General features: G+C 41.9%; 1 protein-coding gene across 1 annotated transcript in view; it reads left to right on the forward strand.

Moving 5' to 3' along the window:
* The window catches only part of LOC133411448 (MAGUK p55 subfamily member 7-like), a 28,064-nt gene that overhangs the window by 264 nt on the left and 3,341 nt on the right, over positions 1-24,459 (forward strand). Inside the window, exons 2-16 of the mRNA XM_061693847.1 lie at positions 468-728; positions 2,956-3,036; positions 4,151-4,231; positions 6,858-6,992; positions 9,559-9,640; positions 10,497-10,582; positions 12,163-12,237; positions 12,642-12,838; positions 12,930-12,988; positions 14,151-14,204; positions 17,051-17,224; positions 21,219-21,299; positions 21,380-21,473; positions 21,624-21,732; positions 24,076-24,219. Coding sequence (XP_061549831.1) covers positions 636-728; positions 2,956-3,036; positions 4,151-4,231; positions 6,858-6,992; positions 9,559-9,640; positions 10,497-10,582; positions 12,163-12,237; positions 12,642-12,838; positions 12,930-12,988; positions 14,151-14,204; positions 17,051-17,224; positions 21,219-21,299; positions 21,380-21,473; positions 21,624-21,732; positions 24,076-24,219 — 1,545 coding nt within the window. The 5' untranslated portion in view covers positions 468-635. The remainder of the gene's footprint in view (positions 1-467; positions 729-2,955; positions 3,037-4,150; positions 4,232-6,857; positions 6,993-9,558; positions 9,641-10,496; positions 10,583-12,162; positions 12,238-12,641; positions 12,839-12,929; positions 12,989-14,150; positions 14,205-17,050; positions 17,225-21,218; positions 21,300-21,379; positions 21,474-21,623; positions 21,733-24,075; positions 24,220-24,459) is intronic.

Consider the following 24,459-nt stretch of genomic DNA (forward strand, 5'->3'; position numbering starts at 1 on the left):
TGTCGATTATTTTGTTTGCAGTGGACATTAGTAAAGTGCAACCTCACTGCACTCTACATACTGAATGATGAAACTCAAGACATGCAGAGCAGTTCTGCAACACTACATCAAACATGTTTTTTCCATAACAGCAATGTCACCCAAAAGTGAGGACTAAATTGATCAACAATTTTGCTGTATAGGTTGTTATGAGATACAACAATAAATCTTAAAAGAAACCAAGTCTGTGGAATGTATTTGATATTTGATCAAAGCCAAGCAGTTAGTAAGAAACACATTGGACATTTCCAATCATTGTACAGAAGAACATTCCAACAACGTATTCGTGCTGAAATATCTCACACAAACAACAGGGGGCAGTAATATCTCAAACGTTGGTTTGTTTACTATGATCCCGTCGTTGACTGTTGAGTGCATATTTCATGATTGTTGATTCAATGATTGATTCAATTTTCGTTTATTTTCAGTATCATTCCTCGGCGGGAGCAAAAGAGGAATGCCAGCATTTACACCACATTAGACAACACCTATGAAGTTACATTTGCGGGCGTCATCGCCACACCTCCTCCACCTCAATAAATGAAGTGGACTTCTTGAAAGAGTTGACCCTTAATTTGACTCTGTCGTTATCAGTGATGTCTGGCACTGTCTCACAAACCGACCAAGAGGAGGACTACCGCTTCCTCCACAGCACGTTGATGGAGAAAAAGCTCCACCTACTTTTTAAGGTGATGACACATTTGTATGATTCAGATTCTCACACACTCGCTTCATTGCTGAAAAGAAGCTTTTTATTATTATTTTCAATGTGTAAACATATGCTATTCTTCTTAAAAGACCATACGTGTCGGGTAAAAGGCCCTCAAAATCGAATATGAAGAGGAACGGCAACATTTTATTGTCGGCAAATATTTACACACAAACCCTGCATGACATGTTGCATTGCTAAGAAAAGCAAACATGTATACACACATACATGCTGCACATGCACTGAGTTCAGTGGACATTTCAGCAGGTGCCAGTGGGACAACTCTGCCAAACAGGCCCAATTTCCATCGTTTGTAGACCACGACAAGTTCTGGCTCGAACCGCAACCCGAAGAGCCTCGTGCACTACTGTCGGAGCAAACGACAGCGCGTCAAGCTGTACATCTGAAAGAAGCCATTCGAAATAGTAGTAACACCTGAATGTGCCCGTCTTTGAGAACTCATTTTCCGTTGATACTGTACTGTACAAGGCGCACAGAGTGGCCGCAAAAAAAATGATGTACTGTCCAGGCGATCTCGTTTGTGTATCACAAATGTTAAAAAAACAAAACATTTCTACACTAATAATAATTGCGCGTCCCGAACTGTCACTATCAGGGAGGGATTGATTTTTGCAACGAGCTCTTTATCGTGGCTGTAGTTTGCAGCGGTGTAAAACCGGACTGTATCGTGCTAAAATATTGAAGTTTTAATGAGCGCGCGACCCATTAACGGGCCGTCCATCGGCAAATATCAGCCGTCATTCTGCCGATTTTGTTTGCCCCTACTTTAACTTTAATCGATCACAATTGAAATGTAGTGATATGTCAATAAAAACAGTTGAAGTAATTGAACATAATACCCCCGTATTTTCAACTTAGGTTTCGTGTATCCAATAGCTGTCAAAAGGTACTGTTAACCAAGGATTCCTTCGTTTTGCATTCACATTGAATGCACAGTTGGGCATTATGAATTCTACCCGTGTATTGACCGGGACGTCATTGTAATCCACACAACCTAAAGTCACAGTTTGGTAAAAACACAGTGCAACATAAATCAGCCATAAACGTTAAATAAACAGTCAAATGAGGCACACATTCAACGAACTACTGCTAACATAAACACATGTATGCCAAGGGTTGACATCCTTCGAATCCTTACAAATGCAATAATTCAGTGCATTGCGCCTTGCAATGCATTCTGGGAACCACGTAGCTTTACCGTAATCGCCATAGATATTATAGCGTCGCTGGAATCCCCAGCATGCCGAGTGGCATTGGGCACGGCCGTGAGTGATGGATGACCTTCCTCGTTGTCATTCAAGTGTTCAAGTCAGCATCCGGTGTCTGCTCCTGCTTTTTGGAGCAAAGGGCTTCGAGTCACATATCCACGGGGCGTGCTTCTCGGCTCTCGTTTTTGCCACTCACCAGCGCCATAACGTGATCAGACAGGCAGCTGTGACACGAGCTGTGTTCCGACGGCGACGTTAGAGTTAGTAGGGGCAAAGTGTCGGCACGTTCAAAGTTTGCGGACGGCGCGAAAACGCTGCGTGTGAGTTATTCCTGTGTGTCACTTGAAGCGCTGCTGCATTTATTTCATGAAAAGGACTTGTACAACCACATTTTACTTGGGATGTTTTAGGCCACTGGATATTTGTCTTTGATTGTATTCATTCATTTGATTGTGTCTCCTCTACAGCATATTTTATTAACAAATGGATAAAAGATATGAGAACGTTGCCATCAATGTCCTGAAATTTGAAGTGAAAATGCTATATCGGGATATATATATAGGGCACCCAAAAAAAGTGATGTGATTCATCATCTATATTTTTTTTACATTACTCATCCGATTAGTCGGTCATGGAAATAATTGTCCGCTAAACATCGGAATCGGCATCTGCCTCAAAAAATTCATATCAGTCGGTCCCTAGTTTAAATTGCATTAGGGTCACTGATCGCGTAGGCCTAACTTGCTTTGAAGTTTTCTGCGGGTACTCTGGCTTCCTCGCATGTTCCAAATGCATGCATGTTAGGCTCTTTGCAGACTCGAAATGATCGTATAGAATGGGTAGAGCGTGTAAATGTTTGTTTGTCGCTCTGTGCCCTGCGATTGGCTGGCGACCAGGAGGACAGGGTGTGTATGTTGCATTCAAGGCCCATTTTGTGTATGGGGAATCGTTACCGATATACTTCAACTGGCTTTGCAGATCCACGAGCGGCTGCGGCGCTTCGTGAAGCGAGGACCCGCCCCCGTCGTCCAAGAGCGTGCAACCAGTCTGGCCTCGCATGTAAGCGACTCTCCCCAAACATCTTTTGCAGACAATCACACCGCTTGGAGACGACGAGACGACTGCAGAGGCATCGGGAAAGATTTGTCATGGTTTGAATAGTTTCCTCGTCTGTCCAGATCAATTTACCGGCACACCGAAGTAACGGATGGGGCGCGGAACTTGAAAAGGAAATTGTATCTGTAAACTCTGAATTGTGTCTGGAAGCAGATACAGCGTCATTTGTGATCTGGATGCGGTGCGTTCGGTCACCGAGGACAGTGCGGGGACTGCTAAACTCATTCCGTGTCATGTTTCACTTTGGAGGAATAGAATTAATTTCACATTTAAGACCAAGTGACAGCGCCCACACACACTCGCACACGTTTATTCAAAGTGGCACACCCCATCTGTGACGCGCGTCATCTTTCGGAGCCACCTCTTTTCTGTTTTATTTGCACTTACCGATACAGTCCATATTCTTCCCGTCATCAACCAAAAGAACTACGCACTCCATTATCTCAAACGGGCCTTTCCAGCGTGTATCCTATTCAGCCTCTTTGTAGTAACTTCTGCCATTTTTCCACACTGACCATCACCTCCTATCCTCGTCTCACTCTTTTTGCTTCTGATTTGGTCCGACAGCCACTCTCCGCCTGGCTTAAATCATCAGGACCAACTAGAGTGGCCAAAACGTGGGCCTGTTTCCCCTCAGAGACGCTCCCGTTTGCTCACAGTGGAAACTAATGACCTTCATGCTTCGTGTCTCAAGAGTGTGCCTGGACATCTTGAAGCAGTAGAAGTCATTACAGTAACACGCTTGACAAGCCCGTCGGTCAAGGCTGCTCCGTTTTATCTGTCGCCGCAGCTGTCGCGCAGCCTTGTAGACGCCCGAGCTTAGTTTTTCCTACAGTGGCCAACATGAGTTGCAGCGAGGTGAACGGGGCCGTTTCAAACGCTGATGATGTGTCACTGTCGTCTGAATTTCACCAAACCTTCCGGTTTCCGCCTCGCCCATTTTGCACCTCGAGCTGAGTTGAACGCAAGGCTCCAGTCGTACGACAACTGAGCTTATTCATGCTGAATTCTGTAATTCCAATTCTACGTATCCATTCTCTGTCTTTTCTGTTTCCAGTTATTCGAAGATCTGAGCCACCATAAATGGAGAGAGGACGTCAAAGAACTTTTCGCCCTCTTTTCTAAGCCTCACTTCAAGGTGCGTTTTACACCAATGAAGCTGATCCGAGCAGCCTTTTCCCCTAAAATACTTTTCCTTAATGTCAAGAATTAAATGTCAATTCGATACTGTGGTACATTCAGGTGATCAATGGAGTATTGGACTCAGCATATTTATTTAGGATCCTCAATGAATGCAGTCACAACAAACTTTTAAATCTCCTTAATCCGTAAATTATGTGACCGACGAGGATGCCGAGAGGGGCGAGCTTGTTATTTTGCGATCAACAATTGCAGTTCTTTTTGTTTTACCAACCAAAGTCCTTTCTTAGTTGCTTCAAACCTAGTCAAAGAAGTATATACGGTACGTATGCATGTCTCGCCTATGGTGGCGGAGGCACCTTTTCTCACCAAAACAACAAAGTCGATGTTGTCACGATGTCATGGCATCGCTGTAAAATCGTAGCGCCGAGCATCCAATAACGCACTGCAGAGTTGCTGCGCTCTCCTCTCCTCGGTTTGGGGCAGGCCGGTCGAATCTCCACTTCAAAATAGTACCTATGGGAAACTGAGAAAACCAGGCCATATTGAACAATGGTCTTCTTCTGTGCATGCGCTGTGGCTCATTTTATCCTTGAAAAGACTTCGGGCAGCACAACAAACAGTGTGTTTATTTTAGTACCCCCAAATGTCACAAATTGGCTTCCGACAAACTAGTATTTCCTTTACCGGTTAGTTTATTTTTCAAGGTGACCTTCAAATGCACCATGATCAAAGCCAGGACGTATAAGGATGTATAATGACGCGGGCATTCCATCTATGACACTGTCGCCAACATATACAACAGCTTCATGGTGAATGAACAATTGAAGTATTTAACAAAAACATTGTACCCGAAGGCCGAGTTTGTCTTCTACGTTGTTGGTGTTCAGCGCTGAAGTGAACGCTTTGAACTGGTGGTTTCCGACAGCTCCCTTTTATATGGGTCATGCGAAGTAACACATTTGTTCAAATTGATTGCTCCTCTTTCTCCAAATGAGAGGCCGCTGTCTTCGATCAAGCGCGACCTCTCAGTTGTGTTTATTGGTGTTAACTGATGCGGAGGCCTATTCAGACACATGTCCAGACTCACACAATTGTCCTGAGTGAACTGAGACCTAGCAGGTTTGTTTGAACAGTCTTAATGACCTGCTTGTTCTTGGCAGAAGCTCAGGTACGCACGCATACTAAGGAGAGACACCGCAGTTCAATGCAGTGTTTATCAAGGTTTGTTTTTTTGGAAAACTCGATCGTAGCGACAGGCACACGTCTCGGGTAATGGCAGTGTGTTGATGGACAGTGGGATAACAAGTACAGCGACTGACAGAAGTACTGAGTCACTGTTCATGATTATAGGCACATATTTAAATACTATTTATGGAAATAGTGACATTTGCATAGACTACTTTCAATACGGAAGATTTTTCTGCAACAAACCCAGGATCTTTGACGACGCACGTGCGGAATACCTGTCTGAGCAATGATCGTAATGTACAGATTCAACTGTTTTACACTTAGCACATGACATAAGAGGTGATGCTTGAGCAGAGCAACTTGGTGGTGTCAGGGGTTCTTCCAGGTGGCCCGCAGGCTGGCTCCACATTCCAGGCATAATCACATTTGGCACATTGTTAACAGAAAGTGCTGCATTTGCCCTAATGTGCTGTAAGGGATCCGACAGGCCAGGAGAACACGTTCAAATGTTTGCACTCAGTCACCACCCGAGCACCTCTGATTCGTCAAGAAGGTTTCCTGGAGTGGCACCTGCCGCCTTTTTGTAAGCTGACCCAATTCTAATTTACATGCCGACAGGTTCGAAATATCTAGACTAGAGACACTGACAACAACTTTTTGTAAGCGTGCCCAAGTGTGGGAGGTGGACCCCCCCCAAAACCAGGCAGGGATGAAAACTCCACAGCAGGCCCCACAGCCCGCAGGGGACCACCCCCCGAGAGGAGGAAGAGGCGACCACAGCGGGACGCAAGGAACAAACAGAGAGAAGAGGCCCGAGGAGTGACAGGGGGGCCCCGCCGCCCCCACCAGTAGCCAGAACGGGGGACCCGGGCGGCCGCCCCAGCACCCACGGAACATGGGAGAGTCAACATCAGATGAGCATTTGTTGGTTGGCTTGTTAGTAATCAGGATTACAGATCAGCGATTTCCACGATACTGTTTAACATCCTGTATATGCAATGTGGAAGAACGCATCAAGCCTTGGTGCAATTCTCCGGGTACTCCGAAGAACACATCCCAAAAACATGCTGGCTTGGTTCACTTAAGACTCCCGTCGGTGCGAATGAGAATTCGAATGGTTGTTTGGCGACCAGTTCAGGGTGTATCCCGCCTCTCGCTCGCAGTCAGCTGGGATAGGCGCCGGCAGCCCCGCGACCCGCGTGAGCATAAGCGGTATGGAAAACAATGGTACAGTCCCATTTTACATCTTCCTCCTTGAACTAAGAACTAGGTGCACCAAGACAAATTGCTCAACACTGACAAGAACTATGCAGATAATGACCTCATTTTATGTTCAAAATGACTGCATTCCTTTCTTTATCATACAATATTTCCAGAAAGATCACTTTCCACGTTGATTGCACTGTGTTTTTTATTTTGTTATTGTTGTCCAGAGTCTTTTGTACATCCATGATGCAGTAGCTCAGAGGGATTATGAGCCTACTCTACCACGAGTGCCTGATGGCATAATTGACGAAGACGACGATTCGGTCAAGATTGTCAGTCTGGTCAAAACCAAGGAGCCACTGGTCAGTTGTTACAAGTCAATGTACTCTATATTTGACATAAAACAAGAGTCAAAAAATTAAGTTATTCCTTAGGAATTTAAGTACAACCCCAATTCCAATGAAGTATAATAAATAAAAACAATACAATGATTTACAAATCATGTTCAAACTATATTTAAGTGAATACACTACAAAGACAAGATATTTCATGTTCAAACTGATCCACTTGATTGTTTGTAGCAACTAATCATGAACTTGGAATTTCATGGCTGCAACACGTTCCCAAAAAGCTGGGACGGGGTCACGTTTACCACTGTGTTCCATCACCTTTTCTTTGAACAACAGTCAATAAACTGGAGGACACTAATTGTTGAAGCTTTGGAGGTGGAATTCTTTCCCATTCTCGCTCGATGTACAGCTTCAGCTGTTCAACCGTCCGGGGTCTCCGTTGTCGTATTTTACGCTTCATAACGCGCCGCACATTTTCAACGGGAGACGGGTCTGGACCGCAGGCGGGCCAGTCCAGTACCCGCACTCTTTTACTACGAAGCCACGCTGTTATAACACGTGAACAATGTGGTTTGGTATTGTCTTGCTGAAATAAGCAGGGGCGTCCGTGAAAAAGGCGCTGCTTGGATGACTTTCTCCAGATTCTCTGAACCTTTTGGTGATATTATGGACCGTAGATGATGAAATCCCTCAATTCCCTTGCAATTGTCCATTTTAAGGATCATTGTCCTTAAAATGTTGGACTATTTTCTCACGCACTTGTTCACTATTTTCTCACGCACTTGTGAACCTCGCCCCATCTTTGCTTGTGAGTGACTGAGCAATTCAGGGAAGCTCCTTTTCTAGCCAATCATGGCGCCCACCTGTTCCCAGTGAGCCTGTTCACCTGCGGGATGTTCCAAACAGGTGTTTGATGAGCATTCCTCAATCTTCTCACTTTGTCTTTTTTGCCACCTGTCCCAACTGTTTTGGAACGTGTTGCAGCCGTAAAAGTCCAAGTTCATGATTATTTGCTAAGAACAATCAAGTGGATCAGTTTGAACATGAAATATCTTGTCTTTGTAGTGTATTCACTTAAATATAGTTTGAACATGATTTGTAAATCATTGTATTGTTTTTATTCATGTTTAACACAACGTCCTAACTTCATTGGAATTGGGGTTGTAAATCATGCTCTACATGTACAGCGAATAGATGTTCCAAATTTGTGCTACTTGTACTTATGCACACAAACCAGACATTTAAACACCATTTCATTTTTTTTGGGGGGGGTTACATTCACACAGCCACATACTACGATAATTGTGTGCTTAAAATTGTACCACGTGTTCTGCTCAGGTAGTCAAATTTGACAGCTGCAATTATGCTCTGCAAAGTAAAACCGATGCATCCCACGACAAGAAGCACAAAAAAGCTTCGGACCTGGAAAGCAGGCACAACGAAGCATAAGGAAATGTTCTCTCACCAATGTTGTACCGCAGTAAAAATGAAAATCTGTTCATTTTGATCTCATAGGATAGACAGGAGAGTTTGAGTAATCTGTCTGGTCAAAACTGTTGAACTCACTCGTTCATTTCTTAGCATTAACGTTGACTGAGATCATTCCTCTGCTGCGTCTGATATTAATTAAGTTCCAAGGCTGGTCTTTAATCATGACTAATTTTCTTGGTCCTACCAGAACATCTTGTTCCGCCTTGTTCCAAAACTATTGTCACTTGTCTGGAAATTTCCTGGATCAGGTGGAACTGGACTGAACAGGCATGAAAGTTCAAAGAACGCAAATCTACCAAGGCCACAATGTCCTCTAAATTTGTTATTTTCCTTAGAATAAAAAGGACCTGAATTTTGTGGATTTAAATGCGGATCAAGGACTATATGAAGTACTTATAGTGATTGTCTGCTGTGAGTAACATTTACCAGATTTTCTTCCATGAGCAGGTCCAGTAGTTCATTAGAAAATCCCAGCAACATATTTAATCCCCATGGATCCTCATCAAAAGTAAACTATTTGTTTCTTTATCATATAGTCCTACTTCCCATTAAATGTTTTTGACATCTGTTGACAGGATTTTTAAAAATGGTCATGCTCATTATAAATATACTTCTTCAAAGTTTAATTTACTGAGCAATATGAAAAAATATGATGACCATTCAGGCTACATTTGATAGTCGTAATTCACCTAACGAGTGTTGTTTTCTTTGCTGTGCGAGAAAGGATAGAAACCAATAATGGGGAACATGAGTTTGTATCGATCCCAAAACCTAATTGGAAAGTGCGTGACCTTTGCCTGGCTCGTTTTGATCGATTCCACATGTTTCAGTATTCCACACAACAGGACTACACCCGAGTCTGGGCTCATTGTCGTCAAGTGCGCAAGATGCATTTTCCAATGTCTATTTAGAAAAATGCAGATTTGGATAACGTTATCCAGTGGTTTGTGTGTTACATTATGACAGCTGTCCAAGTAGTCCCATCTTGATACAAAAATTCTGCGTTGGAATGAAGCTCAACATGTTACTTTCACGATCCGTTGTTGTACTTATCGCATCTGCTCCTCCACATATCAACAACCTTAAGGGTGCTACAATTAAGAGGGATCAATCCACAGGGGCGATTGTTGTGGCGAGGGTCATGCGAGGAGGTGCTGCCTACAAGAGTGGTAAGCTTAAGCACGGCAAGTTCCCGAAAGTGTCAATTATGCATGTTGCGGAGTACAGCCTCCAAATTCGAATCTGTTGCGGCATCCCGGTTGACTCCAAAGTTGTTATTTTCAGTGAAGAAATACGTTTGTTGTTCTTCTCAGAGGTGACGCGTGAGCGTAAAGGTGGGTACACACAAACCCGTTTTTGACATCTTAAGCAATGTTTGAAACGTGAGGCGCCCTCCATGACTAGCAATAAATCGTCAGAAGTGTTCTTACTGTTCTAGTTTTTGGCGGACTCAAGACCTGTTGTAGACTGCCGCAGTTTCAGAAAAGACGATAGAGTCATGGTAGTAGAGAAAATAGGAGAAGCTCGGCTACCTGTTAGCTTTTATCTGGTAATGACGATGCGGTTGCAAACTCTTGTCATTTTTATGCACAAACCTGCAACACAACCCGCTGCTCTATTCCTTATTAGCTATCGTTCCATTTCATCTCCCGATGTCCGTGGCTCATCCAAGCACTGTGTTCACCACAGACAAAGATTTGCCATCGTAAATATTGGAGAAGTTTAACCTGATTGTCGGCTCTGACTGTTTTTCGAGCAAAAACTACTCCGCACACACGTACCCCACACTGCAGGATTGTCACTCAGGATCAACTTTTAGAGACAAAGGGGGATAAAAATGCGACAATTTTGCCCGATGACCAGTACGTGTGTAACCCGCTAAATGACTTTCATTTAACCTCTGAGGCGTTAGTTTTTTTTCCAGGATGAAAACAAAAAAAATTGAAATGTGGTTCAAGAAAGAACACTTTTGGAGGTTCCAATGTACTTCATCTCAGTTCATGAAATATCTGTTTCACTGCGAAGGGCTGATTCATGAAGGAGATGAGCTAAAAGAAGTCAACGGCGTCTCACTGGATCGCAGGAAGCCAAAAGAAATTCTTCCTCTGCTGGTTAGTCTCACGGCTTTTTCGTGCTTTATGTTTACATTGCGCTATTTTTACTTGAAAGTGTCTCCCAAACCCACAATGGGCAGTGGGCTTAACTTGGTTCAGATATGGCAGGCTTTTTAAAAACACTTCTCTGCGATGTGTCACATTTACAAGACCTTTTTTGGCCTCTTTAAAACAGTAATTCTCAAAAGTGTGGTATGAGCACCACTAGTGTTACATGACCTCCCTCTAGTGGTATCAGAAAGAATCACTGAATGAAATGTTCAACCTTTGCTCAATGTTACAGTGGCTTCTTTTTAATCCAGTACATTTGTTATGTACAGTTCACGTGTATTTTTAACTTAATTACAATACATTTGCCATTCATCTTTTGGAAACTTTATTTTCAAACATTTATTTAGGTACAATTTTTATTTCATTTATTTACAACAAAGTTGAATTATTTCTTTACATTTAGTGTTAATTTTAAAACTGTACCCCAAAAAAAAAAAAAAAAAACAGAAGTACACAGCGCGTTTGCTTATGGATGACGTCTGACCAAAGAGTAATCCCCATTTGGCCCGTTGGATAGTGCTTTTGACAAAAATATACTGTAGTTGTGTAATGAAACAAAATGTCTCATTGAGTTTTTATAGGTTTTGGACAACACAACACAGACCAATGAAGTATTTCCTGTTTTGGCTACACAAACACGTGTCAGTAAGATTCATTTCATGTTAGTTTTTTTTTCCTTCTTCTTCTTCTTAATGGATTCAACAAAAATATGAAACTAAAATTTTGAAGCTACGCAGCCAAGAAATTGTTAGCCCTGAGTGGACAAAAAAACATTTTAATGGATTCTGAAACTTAAAAGAATTTGCCAAGAAATTGCCATTTCTCATCATTTGCATGAACTATGACTGACCTTGAATGTGTATTATTGATCTTGGAAAATGCAGAGGTTTAGACGCAAGGCAAAGAAAAAGAATGATATGGATGGAAAATATTTTAGGAAGCCCACATTTATTAAAAAAAAAAAAAAAAGAAAATTTGTTACCTACAAGTTAGACAGAAATCACCTGTTGGAGTGCTGAAGATATGTTTGCATGTTACGTTTTATGTCTGCAAGGATAGAATCAGTATTTTAATGAAATATGGATCACAGTCAACAATTCTTTTGTCTTTGAGTGCATATGGCAGATTGTAGACAGACATGTTACACTACACTCTCCATAACCATGATCAAATTCCTTTTGAATAATATTTTTTTTTCATATCTGCAGTAGTCTTTTAGAAACTATGCCAGGCTACATTGATGCGGGCCAAGCACTTTACAAAGACCCTTGAAATATTATTTCCTTAATTTTTTTCCCCATCTGTGGTTACTATTTGACTTTTTTTGTTGACATTTCTAATAGATCGAGCGAGGTCTGCCTGATTTTTTTTTATGCTAAGCTAACGTCATCCAGTTGCACCTTCACGCCCTTTCGACCAAACACAGAAGGAGTATCGATCGACTCGTGTAACAAAGTAACAAAAGCATCCAGAAATATTTCCCAACTTTTGATGCGTTCCTTTAATGTGTCACTAACTGTGTGCAGGCACGCTCCCGGGGTGACGTTACATTCACAATTGTTCCTGCCTTCTCCAAGCAAGACGTGTCAGTCAATAAAAAGGTACAATAGATGACATATTCCCTTGTGCCATTTCTTTTGCATGAGCCCTGCATTGCGGTGTTATGTCAACAACTGCCCATCTGGTTACAGTAAACGGAGATTATAAAATTGCTCATGTCATGCGTTTGGTGCTGCGACATCTTGACAGCCTGTTCAGTGACGTCAACAAAAGACCACCATGCATTTTGTATTAGGTTGATCCAATTTGTGGAAACTCATTTTTAAAAAAAAAAAAATGGATCCATTGCAACGGACTAAGACAAATCGTTGTCAACGAATACGGTTATTTCTCTACGTCACGCTGACATATGTGAAAAGGATCAAATGATGAAGTGCTAATTTGCCAAATAAGGTAAGCGATACCTCTAAATATAGATATTGCGATATTTATGTCTTTTTCCTAGCCGTTTGTAAGGGCTCTCTTTGACTACAACCCACGTGAGGATCCCGCTGTCCCATGCAAGGATGCAGCAATTGCTTTTAAAAGAGGCGACATCCTCCAGATTGTCACCATGGAGGATGACACCTGGTGGCAGGCCTGCCGTGCGGGCTGCAGGAACACGCGAGCGGGGCTCGTCCCCTCACAGCAGCTGCAGGAGAGGTGATGTTTTTTTCAGATTTTACTCATTCGCTTTACCATTTTGCTTCTGTTTGTATTTTACCAACCACCGATGGCATTTAACAATCTACAGGAGAGTTGCACTACAGCGACCCCAAACCTTGTTCCAGCGCCAGCAAGTCAAGGCAGCAGGTGAGCAGCGAACATTTTGGTTCCACCACATCACTGGTGAAACGAGCAAAACGCTTTGAAATTCCGGCCAGCAAACTAAATACTAAAGCTTGGCTTGTGGGGGAAAGTTCAGGTCAGAGGAACACCTGTTCCGTTCTACTCAATGTTGTGTTTTCCTCCACCCGCGCCGCAAATGAGGGCAAAGGTAATGTCGCTTTCCTTGATACATTTACCTGCACAACTGATTGTGAATCTAAACGATCCATTTTGTGATGCTGCTTGACTTTCTTAGAAGACAACTGAGACACACCAAATGGAGAGAGAGAACAGGAAGTTGTTAGAAGAGCGCTCTTCTCACCTCGTCATGCTTCACAGGCTTTGCTGTGATTAGCAAGTGCACTGTGCAAAAACTCTAAATCTTACAAAGAATGTCTTATATCTAGTCAAACCTAATCTAATTACACTTAAAATAATGCTGCTTTGAGTTCAATTTGCTGCAAGCTAATTTGTACTTGAAATAAGTACCCCAAAATATGTCAGTGGAGTCATTTTTTTTTCTTCTTATCATGCCAAATGTTTCGACTTATTTCAAATGAAATTTTGCTGGAAACTTTTGAGGTGATGCGTCTCATTTTAAGTATAATCAGATTAGTTCATAAATAAGAAATAAGGTCAGAGTTTTGGAATTTTGGCAGTGTGAATGCGTGTCTGTCGGCAAGTAGTAAAAGAACACATATAGATCTTATTGTGTACGTTGTTATGCAACTTGGTTGTTTGTTAGCAAGCTTCTCTTAGCCGTATTGTCTGATTGATTTGAAGTTTGGTTTCCTGTTCGGGGCATATAAAACTGTTGGTCGAGCTCCAAAATCGTACCGCTTTTGGGGCCTTCGGCTTTTCAGGTTCTGCTGTCCGTGTACATTTTAGGACACCGTTTGACTTGACTTGCCAAAACAAATCATCTTGCAATGTTCCCACTCCATTTTTCCATCATGTGGAGGATTCTGTTAAATGTTTCAACCACTTTGTAAGCTAGTTAATGTTTCTAAATTCTGGATAGCATCTCTCAATCCAACTATTATTAGAATTTCCAAAGCAAAACAGTTGTACATTTGAGTTAGAACATGTGCTAATACTTTAAGCGTGAAATTTCAGAGGTTTATGTTGATGATTTCCCCCACTCTAGTTTTTCCAGTCGAGGAGGATGTTGACTATGGAGCTATAACTGGAATCTACATCGGTAAGATGTTTGACTTGTTCCACATAAATCCCGCTGATACTGGAAAGAGGACTTGTGCAATAGAACACAATACAGGGTCGGGGCAATTGGACAACAACAGTCACCAAGAAAAACAGATGCATGGGGCTGCTTCATCCGATGAAGCATTTTATGGGTTTAACGATTTCAAGGAAAGGACAAGAACAGCAAATGTGGTTTGAGCCCACCAGTTTCCCCATCGGTCTTCATTGCAAATGATGTTTGTGCCAATTGTCATAAGCGCACATGAGCAGAGAAATATTGTCATATGAGCAACTGTTATATGATAACTAATATATGACAACTAACTGTACAGTATATTATAACTGCGTACAAATAGTAGTGTGCGTTTTATCTAGTTTCAAGCCAGATGGGTCCAAGAGTCTGCATTATTTTGTTTCAGGGTGGTGACAGGGACTGTCGGCGAAATCAAATGTCAAGCTAGATAAATGGAGAAATGAGATTGGAATAATGCTGATATATAATTGCCGTGGACTCATACAGTACTTTTTAGTCATTTTGGGGGGGGGGGGTTTAGTCAAAGTACATCATTCTCTTGTCTGACTGGAATGTGAATGTTAATATGAGGTGACAGCTTTGCATGTTGTTGCAAAAGAACAAAGCTTAGCACAATCCACAGGTATATCAAAAAAGAAAACTGGCTTGCAGCACTTGCGGAAATAAATTTAGTATACCTTTATATTTTGGTTTTTACATTTCATGTATGCAAATACACTCAGTGCAAGTGGCGCACTGACCGTATTTGACGTGGCGGAAGAAGAAACCGATTTGCTCAGGGGCGGGCGGTCGAGTACGTTTATACGGAAGTGCAAGCAGACCTCCACGGGCGGTTGGTGTAAAGTTGGCGAGGGAGGAGATCACAGATGTGCATCGTGACGAGGGCACTCGGAAGACCACAGATGCGCCATCTACGAAAATAGAGCCGTAAAGACGGTCCTCAGTTCCATTCCACTGATGGTGACGCAACCTGAATTTATTGGAAGTCGGAACATGCCGTAGTCTATCACTAACTTATGCTAACGCAATAGTAAATAAAGACAGTCCATTTTTGTATTAAAAATGCATAGACCATAGATATTCCCCAAGAAATACGATATATATATATATATATATATATATATATATATATATATGACGATAAATGAGTGGCTTCCTGTGCCGCAATTTCGTATTCTCAAGCCCTGGCTTTCGTACCCTCGAAATGTTGTACTGTATGTCGAGAACACACTCTTGATACTGCAGTAGCTTTAACAATTGGAGAATTTCTTTTTTTTTTTTCCCCATCTACAATTGTAGCTCTAGTTTTATGAGCGTTTATGCTTTTTGCCGAGTTACTCGTCGTTTGTTTTGAACATCTTGGAATCTCTGGTTCACGTTGTTCCTGGTTAAGCTAAACAAACCTCCAACTGGATTTGTGTGCTTGAAAGGACACGGTAGCCAGACATTACCATGCAGCATGTTCACCGGCTCCTTGTGTGGGTCTTAACTCTTAAGTCCCACCGTCCTGTAAAATAGAAACAACAGCAGTAATTTCTACAAGTGTTTACGGTTCACAGCATCTCGGTGACAGACGGCAATTCAGTGACTTAAAACTGACAATAACAAAATGTTTTCTTCGTAAAATTGTTTGGCTCTGAGCGATAGTGTCACTTTGTCAGATCTTTAACTTTAGTGCCATGTTAACAAAGGTTTGAAATCTCCACTCACCGCGTCATGGTGCAAGGGGAGGAAACCGACCGATACGCTTACAAAGTCAAATTAGAGCCGAAGTCAAAGAGAGCCTGGCATCACTGCGGCGCAGTACTTCACGTCACGAAAGAGAGCGTGCCGACAAAGACGGGCCAAACCACAAGCGCGTGGCAGACGCTGGCTGTCACACTGCGTACAAATCACCGTTGGCACACTTTTATTCTGGGGGGGCTGATCCCCCCTGTTGTCATTTATTCACTTTGTTTTTTATGTGTCCAAGACTGTTGACTTAACATTCTGCTCGGGAGCAGGTTTTAGGTGGGTAATGGTCCGTTAGGTTACTGTATCTTTTTAAACGGGTCTTTTGGTCACATTTGTATAAAAGTTGGATAGCCACTTGAAACTTGAAACAGTTGGGTAAGTCCAGAAGTATTGGGGCAATCGAAGTGTTTGTGACTGCGCATTTATTTTTCCACCACAGTGGATTCCAAATAAAACAAACAATGTGATTAATGAGTAGATGTAATCTTTAATTTAAGAGGAATTACAGCCATCATATGCAGATTACCTCAATTTCCAGCGGCTCTCGGTTCAGTTGGAATAGGCTCCAATAATGAAATAATGGAAATCAAAAGTACAGACTCAGAGGTGAGGGAGCATGGAGATTTTTCTTTTCGGTTGAATGTTCTTGTTTGCCTTTTGGAGCACATTTTCTTCCAAATTTAGCTGCATTGCAAGTCCAGTGCCTACAATTGCGTGTGAAATCCCGCCAGAATGCCCTACGAAGCAGTTCTTTGGACTGCGGCAAGAAAAGCAATCGAGGGGACGCTTGCAAATGTAACATGGCAATGCTGCTCTGTGATTTCTTGAACCTAATTTGCCCAAAGTCACCTGCGACTCCAGCTCATCCATGACTCATAACAGGATCAATCAATCGATTAATGATGGTTATGTATGGATGGGCGGGTGGATAGAGGCACACTTTTTGACGTGGTTAACCCACAGCGGGGCTCACCAGTTGATTGACAAAGCTCAAGGTCTCTATCTCTCTCTCTCTCTCTCTCTCTCTCTGTCTCTGTCTCTCTCTCTCTCTCTCTCTCTCTCTCTGTCTCTGTCAGCTGGTTTAAGACGAAGTTTCCGTTTGGGCAAGAAGAGCAACTGGGTCAAAGAAGCAACTCGGTCCAGAAGGTGGAGCTCAGGAGTTCGTGACTCCATTTGTCCACCTACCTACATAGAGATGATCCCATACCAGAAAGATCCTAAAGAAAGACATCGTCTGGTGGTCTTGGTTGGTAAGTATGAATTAAGCTTTGGTTCAGATTCCTCCGGAATGTTTTTTTGTTTGTTTTTTTAACAGCGAGACATTGAATTTGTTTAGAATTAACTGCACTTAACTTACCTGTATATTTCGCCACTGCATTTTCACCCCATGTGATCCCATTTGCTGCAAAGTACAGCTGAAATTGATCAAAGGGGAGAATCAGGCATTGATTAAGATGTATTGCTTTCGAATTTAAGAATGATCCTTTCCCATCAGAACCAAATAAACACTTTCAGAAAACATCAGGTCAGAATAGTTGTTCTTATTTTAAATTGCTCAGTGGCCCACCCCAGATTCACTTCTCTGGCAAATCTGCAGCTCTGCTCTGTGTAGTTTTGAGCGCTCGCTGTCCCGAGGGAGTTTACACTAAGCCATGCAGATAGTCTTTTTAACGTCAACCCAACTGTGGGTAATCGCGAACCAGGGGAACGCACAACTAACAGGAAGAGTTGAGAGAAAAAGGAAATTTAAACAATTAGGAAAGGCAAACAGATACAGTGAATACAAAAAGTCAACACAAACCTGTTGAATTGCCGTGTTTTTGTGATCAAGTTTCAACTTTATTTCTTCTTTTGTCCACAAAGTGCAATTGGTTTTAGAAGCATGACCGCAAAAACTGTACAGCGCCTTCAGAAAATGACATCAGGGGAGGAGGAACAATCGGAAACAGGGGAGAACACCAAACACAAATATATTCGTAGCCCAACCGGAAACAAAACATTAACAAATCCATACATACATATTATTGATCAAATTGTCTTACAACAAGTGTTAGTGTCAAGTGGCTCATGCAGTAACTTGTCCCCTGACTGTGAAATAAAAATGATTTTAAAAAACTTTCCTCAACAGTAATGTGAAAAGAAATGAAATATTCTAGCTAGGGGAGGTAAAAATAAACAACTGAGAAGGTAGTTGCACAAGTGTGCACACCCTGTTATAACTGGGGATGTGGCTATGTTCAAAATTAACCAATCACATTCAAACTCATGTTAAATGGGAGTCCGCGCACACAATTTAAAATGCCCTTGATTAACCCCTAACAAAGTTTTTTTTTTTTTTTTTTTTCTAGCAGAAGCCTGAAGATTTTGTGCTGGCAGCCTATCACTGACTGGTATTTGGAACTGCTCATAATTCCCTCCACCTTGACTAAGGTTGTTGTGTTGCGACAAACATACTTTTTGGAATTAGGGCCAAAAAGTTCAACCTGTCATCGGACCATAACAGATTTTCCCAAATGTGTTTGGGAGATTCAAGTGTGTTTTGTTACTTTGTAAGATGCATAGCTCAGACATACGTGTACAAAGACGACAGGTGATTGTTGGCACATGTACTAAACAGCCAGTACTTGCCAGAAATTCCTACAGCTACTTCAAAGTTGCTGTCGACCTCCTGGCATGTTGGCAGCCTCCCTGACCAGTTCTCTTCTAGTCTATTATCAATTTTGGAGGGACTAGTTCTCGGTAATGTCACTGTTGGGTTATCTTTTCTCCACTTGATGACAACTGTTCCGTTATATTTAATGCCTTGGAAAAAGAAATTGCACCTCCTTCTGATTGACAGCTTCGAACGATGCGCTCGCTCCGATGCTGCGGATTTGTGACTACGTCAATTTCCGGAAAACAGTTGAACTTTATCTGGGGTTAATCAGAGGTACTTTAAATAGTGGTAGGTGTCACATAAGAGGGTGTGCACACTTGTGCAACCAGATGATCTCATTTCTTTATTTTTTGCTGACAATCTATTAAATGTTTTTCTTTCAATTGAGTTGTACAGATTATAAGTCACATTCATTTTTTTGAAATGATTTCTTTGTCTAATTCTTTCTTTTAATACCACAAAAACCTGGAATTTGGACAGGGGTGTGTGGACTTCCAATACCTCCCAGATTTCTCCCAGTCAGCCAGGTGCTCCACCGTCTAACTGGAATAGCTAAGGTGCCTGGATTTGAATCTTTTTGAATTGCTTTGGATCCCCCTTGCACTCTGGACTGGATGTCACTGTCTGCACTCAAGGCCAAAGGTCATCCTTAAGAATTGTGCGGCTTTGAGAGATATGGACAGGAAAGCCAATATAACAAGGATACTTAAAGTAGGAGCAGACGGATAATATTCGAGCAGGTTGGCGTTGAGCGTCGTGTAACTTCAAGAAAAAGGTCAGCGGACACAATCTACATGGCCCGGATGTGGCTTCTCTCTGGGTCTGCGGAGCCACTGAGAAAGGGCGGCGAAAGGCTCTTTTGTAATGTACTGAGCCCATTCAAGACTGTGATGGGAAAGGCAGCTATGTCAGGAATCCTCCTCTTCATATGTGCTCCAGGGAGTCTGATGCAATCGAGGCCTGCAGAAACCTACTTGAGAGGAAAATCCCAGATGCTACTGTGTGCATCCTACACAATAATGACATTGATACCATGTAACTTTGCAGATGTTACATTTATGCGCAATGCTATGGATTTTCCAGAGGGTATCGGGGCATTAATCGTGGCACAGGCAGACACAAAAAAAATAAAAAAATAAAATAAGAGTCAAAATTCTCAGACTAAAAACAGCGTGAAATCAGAGCTCTGTCTGTCTGACTTCTTTTATTTTGATGGCAAACGCAGATGTGCCACTATGAACACCAAATGTGTGTGACGCTGGATTTAGTGTTGCAGAAACCGCTAGTGCACATTGATAGATGGAATAATTATATATTCATATTATACACTAATTCTGCACAATGTTAAGAGATCCAATGTATCCAATCCACCCGATCAAAGAGTCCATCTCGAATGTTCAGTTTTGTTTTTTGTTGTTGTTGTCAATGTCTATTATTATTGTTGTAGTTTGCACTGGTGTGGAAGTGCGCTGTATCTTACGGACATCTGTTTCTAATATCTTTGCTTACCTTTCAAGCGACGGGAGTGGAATCATCTGACGCAGTTCTCCGGACAACAGCAGTGCCACACTGAAAAGAAAAATAACAGGAAAATTCTAAAAAAAAAAAAAAAAAAAAAAAAAAAAAAAAAAGAATACTATGTGGGTAAAATCCTAATCTTACAAGAATTAAGTCATATTTTTTAGACTAAAAATCAATCAAAGTCAAACGTGAATGTACAAATGACTGTTAACATTGTTAGACTGTCGTTTCATTATTTGTAAAACATACGAATCATGACTTGTAACAAAAAGAAAAATAAGAATAATATTATATTAGTTTTTGGGATAGTATTCTTATTTCCTTGGAGGGTTGCAGTGTGGCTATGGTTTAGTTGTGGGGAGCATTACTGCAGTGACAGCCGTGTAATAAACTGTGTATTCTTGCGATTTTTTTTTTTTCCAGAATATTAGAACGGTTGCTCTCCAAATGAAGACTGTCACATCATTTATTTTTCAGTGTGGCCCTAATATTCCTCCGTAGATACATCCCTCATGTTGTGGTTGGCGAGTGTGTACACTCTTTTGTGGTGTGCATCGTATTGCCAACCCTCTTGATATTTTGTCTCTCTCCTCGACTCTTTGCCTTTGTGGAAGTGTTCACCATTTTTGAACTCAGTTGGGTTTTTTGGCATAGTTAATAGAAATGCAATTGAATTTAATTCCCTAAACGTCAGTGGTGGGCTGTGCATTTGGTACTCGCCCCTTTAGTGGCGACTTACCCGACTTAATATCGCTACTATCATATCCCAATTATAGAGACCATGAATAATACAATAAAACAGCATGAAACTGTGCCGCATAAATCATCTGAAGCTACGCAATGATATGTATCTAATAACATGACCAAATCAATAAAAACCATCATTCTAATGGTGGGGGAGCAGTTGGCACATCCGCCTCACAATTTGGATGTCAGCGTGGCATTTTCAAGTTCTCCTTGTGCCTGTGTGGGTTTTTTTCCGTGTGCACTCCAGCAGTTTAGGCCAGCTGATTGTCCACCACTCCTAAACATCAATTATGCAGCAAGTTTTTTTGCTCTGTCTTGAGGGCCCAGCGGCGTTGGCGTTAACGAACTGAAGAGGAGGCTCCTGATCTCAGATCCTGACCTCTATGGTATAACCGTACCATGTAAGGCGTTTTCCTCCTGCGAGTCCTTTTATTATTGGGACTGCCTGTTGTCATCATCTTGCCAACATTTTCTCTTCCAGACACCACACGAGAGAAGAGAAGCCAAGAGACCGAAGGGATGGATTATCATTTTGTATCGGTCCACAAATTCGAAGAGGACATTCTCAACCGCAGGTACATGCACGTTTCCTCTCTCAAGTCGTTAAATTGTAGTCTGACATGTGTGCAGGTCATTCTATACTGTTCATCTGTGTTTTAAAAGTTTTTTTTTTTTTTCTTCTGACTTTTATGTCCTTGTCTGCCAATGTTAATGTCTGCCTTCAGGTTTATAGACTATGGGACACACAGAGGCCACTACTATGGAACGAGTCTGGACTCGGTTTACCGTGTGATAGCAGAGGGCAAAGTGTGCCTACTGGATGTTCACCCCTGTGTAAGTAATGAGCTACACTGAAAGGAACGTCATAATGTTCACTGTATACTCGAACTAAAGGGACAGCGGAATCTGCCTGGACAATCACTCGCTTTTATGATGTATAGCAGTGGATTTTTTATTTTAATTTTTTTTAACAGTAAGGCTAAGCGCTCGCAAAGATGATATCTCTCTCTTTCCACGGTGAAAATGTGTCTTTGATCATGACATATTGGACCAATGCTAAAATAAAAACAGAACAAGGATTCCACAGACGACAGACATTTCCATCAGAAGTATCAGGAACGATTTGTTCTTGGTTCCTGGAAGTAAAAGGTTCCAATCAGATATGTTCAGCGCTACAGACCCCACCCCAAAGGCCTCTCGAAATGGCCCCCCCACCCCACCGACGACAGACTTGCTATCTCGCTTTTCAATTGTTACTTGTCACACAAGTTTAAAAAGGAGTTTGAACACTGTTAAAATGTGAAAACTACAAACACGTTTACATGAACTTTGTTGACTAACGACACTTACACAATGGTAAGACTGTAATTGTTCATTATTTTATTCTCTTCTAAGGTCCCATACCATCCATTTTTTTTTTTATAATCTTCGAAATCCTTTTATCAGGTTTGCAAGATAATTTGGGTTGCAAATGGTTAGGATGCCCCTTTTCAACCTATTCTAGTTGGTCTTTTACGCCTGGCGTTTGAGACTGCCGGATTTCTTATTAATATTCAAAATGTAAATCTCTGCTTTGATTGGATGGCTGATATCTCTCATTTACATATGGAAAACAGTGTTGCTCTGATTGGTCCTTGGCGTTATATCAGCGACTCTTTTGGCAGCCAAGCATACATAGCGACATCGCGAATATGCAGGAGAACATCGTATAACCAAAATCTCTGCTGACTGAAATTGGGTAAGGTGACATCCTCCATGACATTTGTCGTCCAAATTCCAAAATTCCAAAACATATTAATATATAGGCCCCTTAGGAACTTCAACTTTAGAGTTTCCATTATAGTTGTACAACCCCGATTCTAATGAAGTGGGGACGTTGTGTTAAACATAAATAAAAACAGAATACAAGGATTTGCAAATCATGTTCAACCTATATTTAATTGAATGCACGACAAAGACAAGATAGTTAATGTTCAAACTGATAAACTTGATTGTTTTTAGCAAATAATCATGAACTTAGAATTTTATGGCTGCAACACGTTCTCAAAAAGCTGGGACAGGGTCATGTTGACCACTGTGTTACATCACCTTTTCCTTTAACAACATTCAATCAACGTTTGGGAACCGAGGACACTCATTGTTGAAGCTTTGTAGGTGGAATTCTTTCCCATTCTTGCTCGATGTACAGCTTCAGCTGTTCAACCGTCCGGGGTCTCCGTTGTCGTATTTTATGCTTCATCATGCGCCACGCATTTTCAATGGGTGACAGGTCTGGACTGCAGGCGGGCCAGTCTCATACCTGCACTCTTTTACTACAAAGCCACGCTGTTGTAACACGTCCAGAATGTGGTTTGGCATTGTCTTGCTGAAATAAGCAGGGGTGTCCATGAAAAAGACGTTGCTTGGATGGCATCATATGTTTCTCCAAAACCTGTATGTACCTTTCAGCATTAATGGTGCCTTCACAGATGTGTAAGTTACTCATGCTATTGGCACTAACACAGCCCCATAGCATCACAGGTGATGTCAGTAAATACAGTTTCCATCCAGACTGTTATGGACGCAAAGTTCAAAAGCCATCGGTTTTCTGAAGTGTTCCTGAGCCCACGTGGTGATATCCTTTACTCATCGATGTTGGTTTTTGATGCAGTGCCGCCTGAGGGATCGAAGGTCACGGGCATTCGATGTTTGTTTTCGGCCTTGCCGCTTACATGCAGTGATTTCTCCAGATTCTCTGAACCTTTTGATGATATTATGGACCGTAGATGATGAAATCCCTAAATTCTTTGCAATTGTATGTTGAGGAACATTGCCCTTAAACTGTTGGACTATTTTCTCACGCACTTGTTCCCAAAGAGGTGAACCTCGCCCCATCTTTGCTTGTGAATGACTGAGCAATTCAGGGAAACTCCTTTTACACCCAATCAGGGCACCCACCTGTTCCCAATTAGCCTATTCACCTGTGAGATGTTCCAAACACGTGTTTGATGAGCATTCCTCAACGTTCTCCGTCTTTTTTGCCACCTGTCCCAGCTTTTTTGGAACGTGTTGCAGCCATAAAATTCGAAGTTAATGACTATTTCTAGAACTGTTCTCTTTGCTTCATGAGGTTTTTTTTTTTTGGTTTTTTTTTTACAACAAGCCCAATACCTATTTGTTTGCTCTTTTTCACACCAGAAACTGAAGCGTGTCTACACACTTGAATTCCAACCATTCGTGGTATTTGTGAAACCCCCGCATATCGAGGAGTTGCGCCTCACCAGGAGAAGAGCGAAATTCATCTGTGCTGAAGAGGACCCGAACCAAGTCAGGATGTTCTCAGTAAGAAAAATACAGAATACGTGGCCGCCCTGGCTGTTCTGTGCAGTCAGGTGCAAGTCTTGGGCCTGTGCAACGCAGGGCGATATGACCTGACCTGATTCCATCATCTATGGACACAAAACACACCCATCGTGCACACACCTTGCACATGATTGACATATAAGAGACAAGGGCGTCATTAGGCTGCTTGGTGGGTGGTATAATGCGTATGCATTTTGTTAAGATTTTATCTCAAATGAG

Source organism: Phycodurus eques, chromosome 13, assembly GCF_024500275.1.
Source record: "Phycodurus eques isolate BA_2022a chromosome 13, UOR_Pequ_1.1, whole genome shotgun sequence".
Classification (NCBI taxonomy): Eukaryota; Metazoa; Chordata; class Actinopteri; order Syngnathiformes; family Syngnathidae; genus Phycodurus; species Phycodurus eques.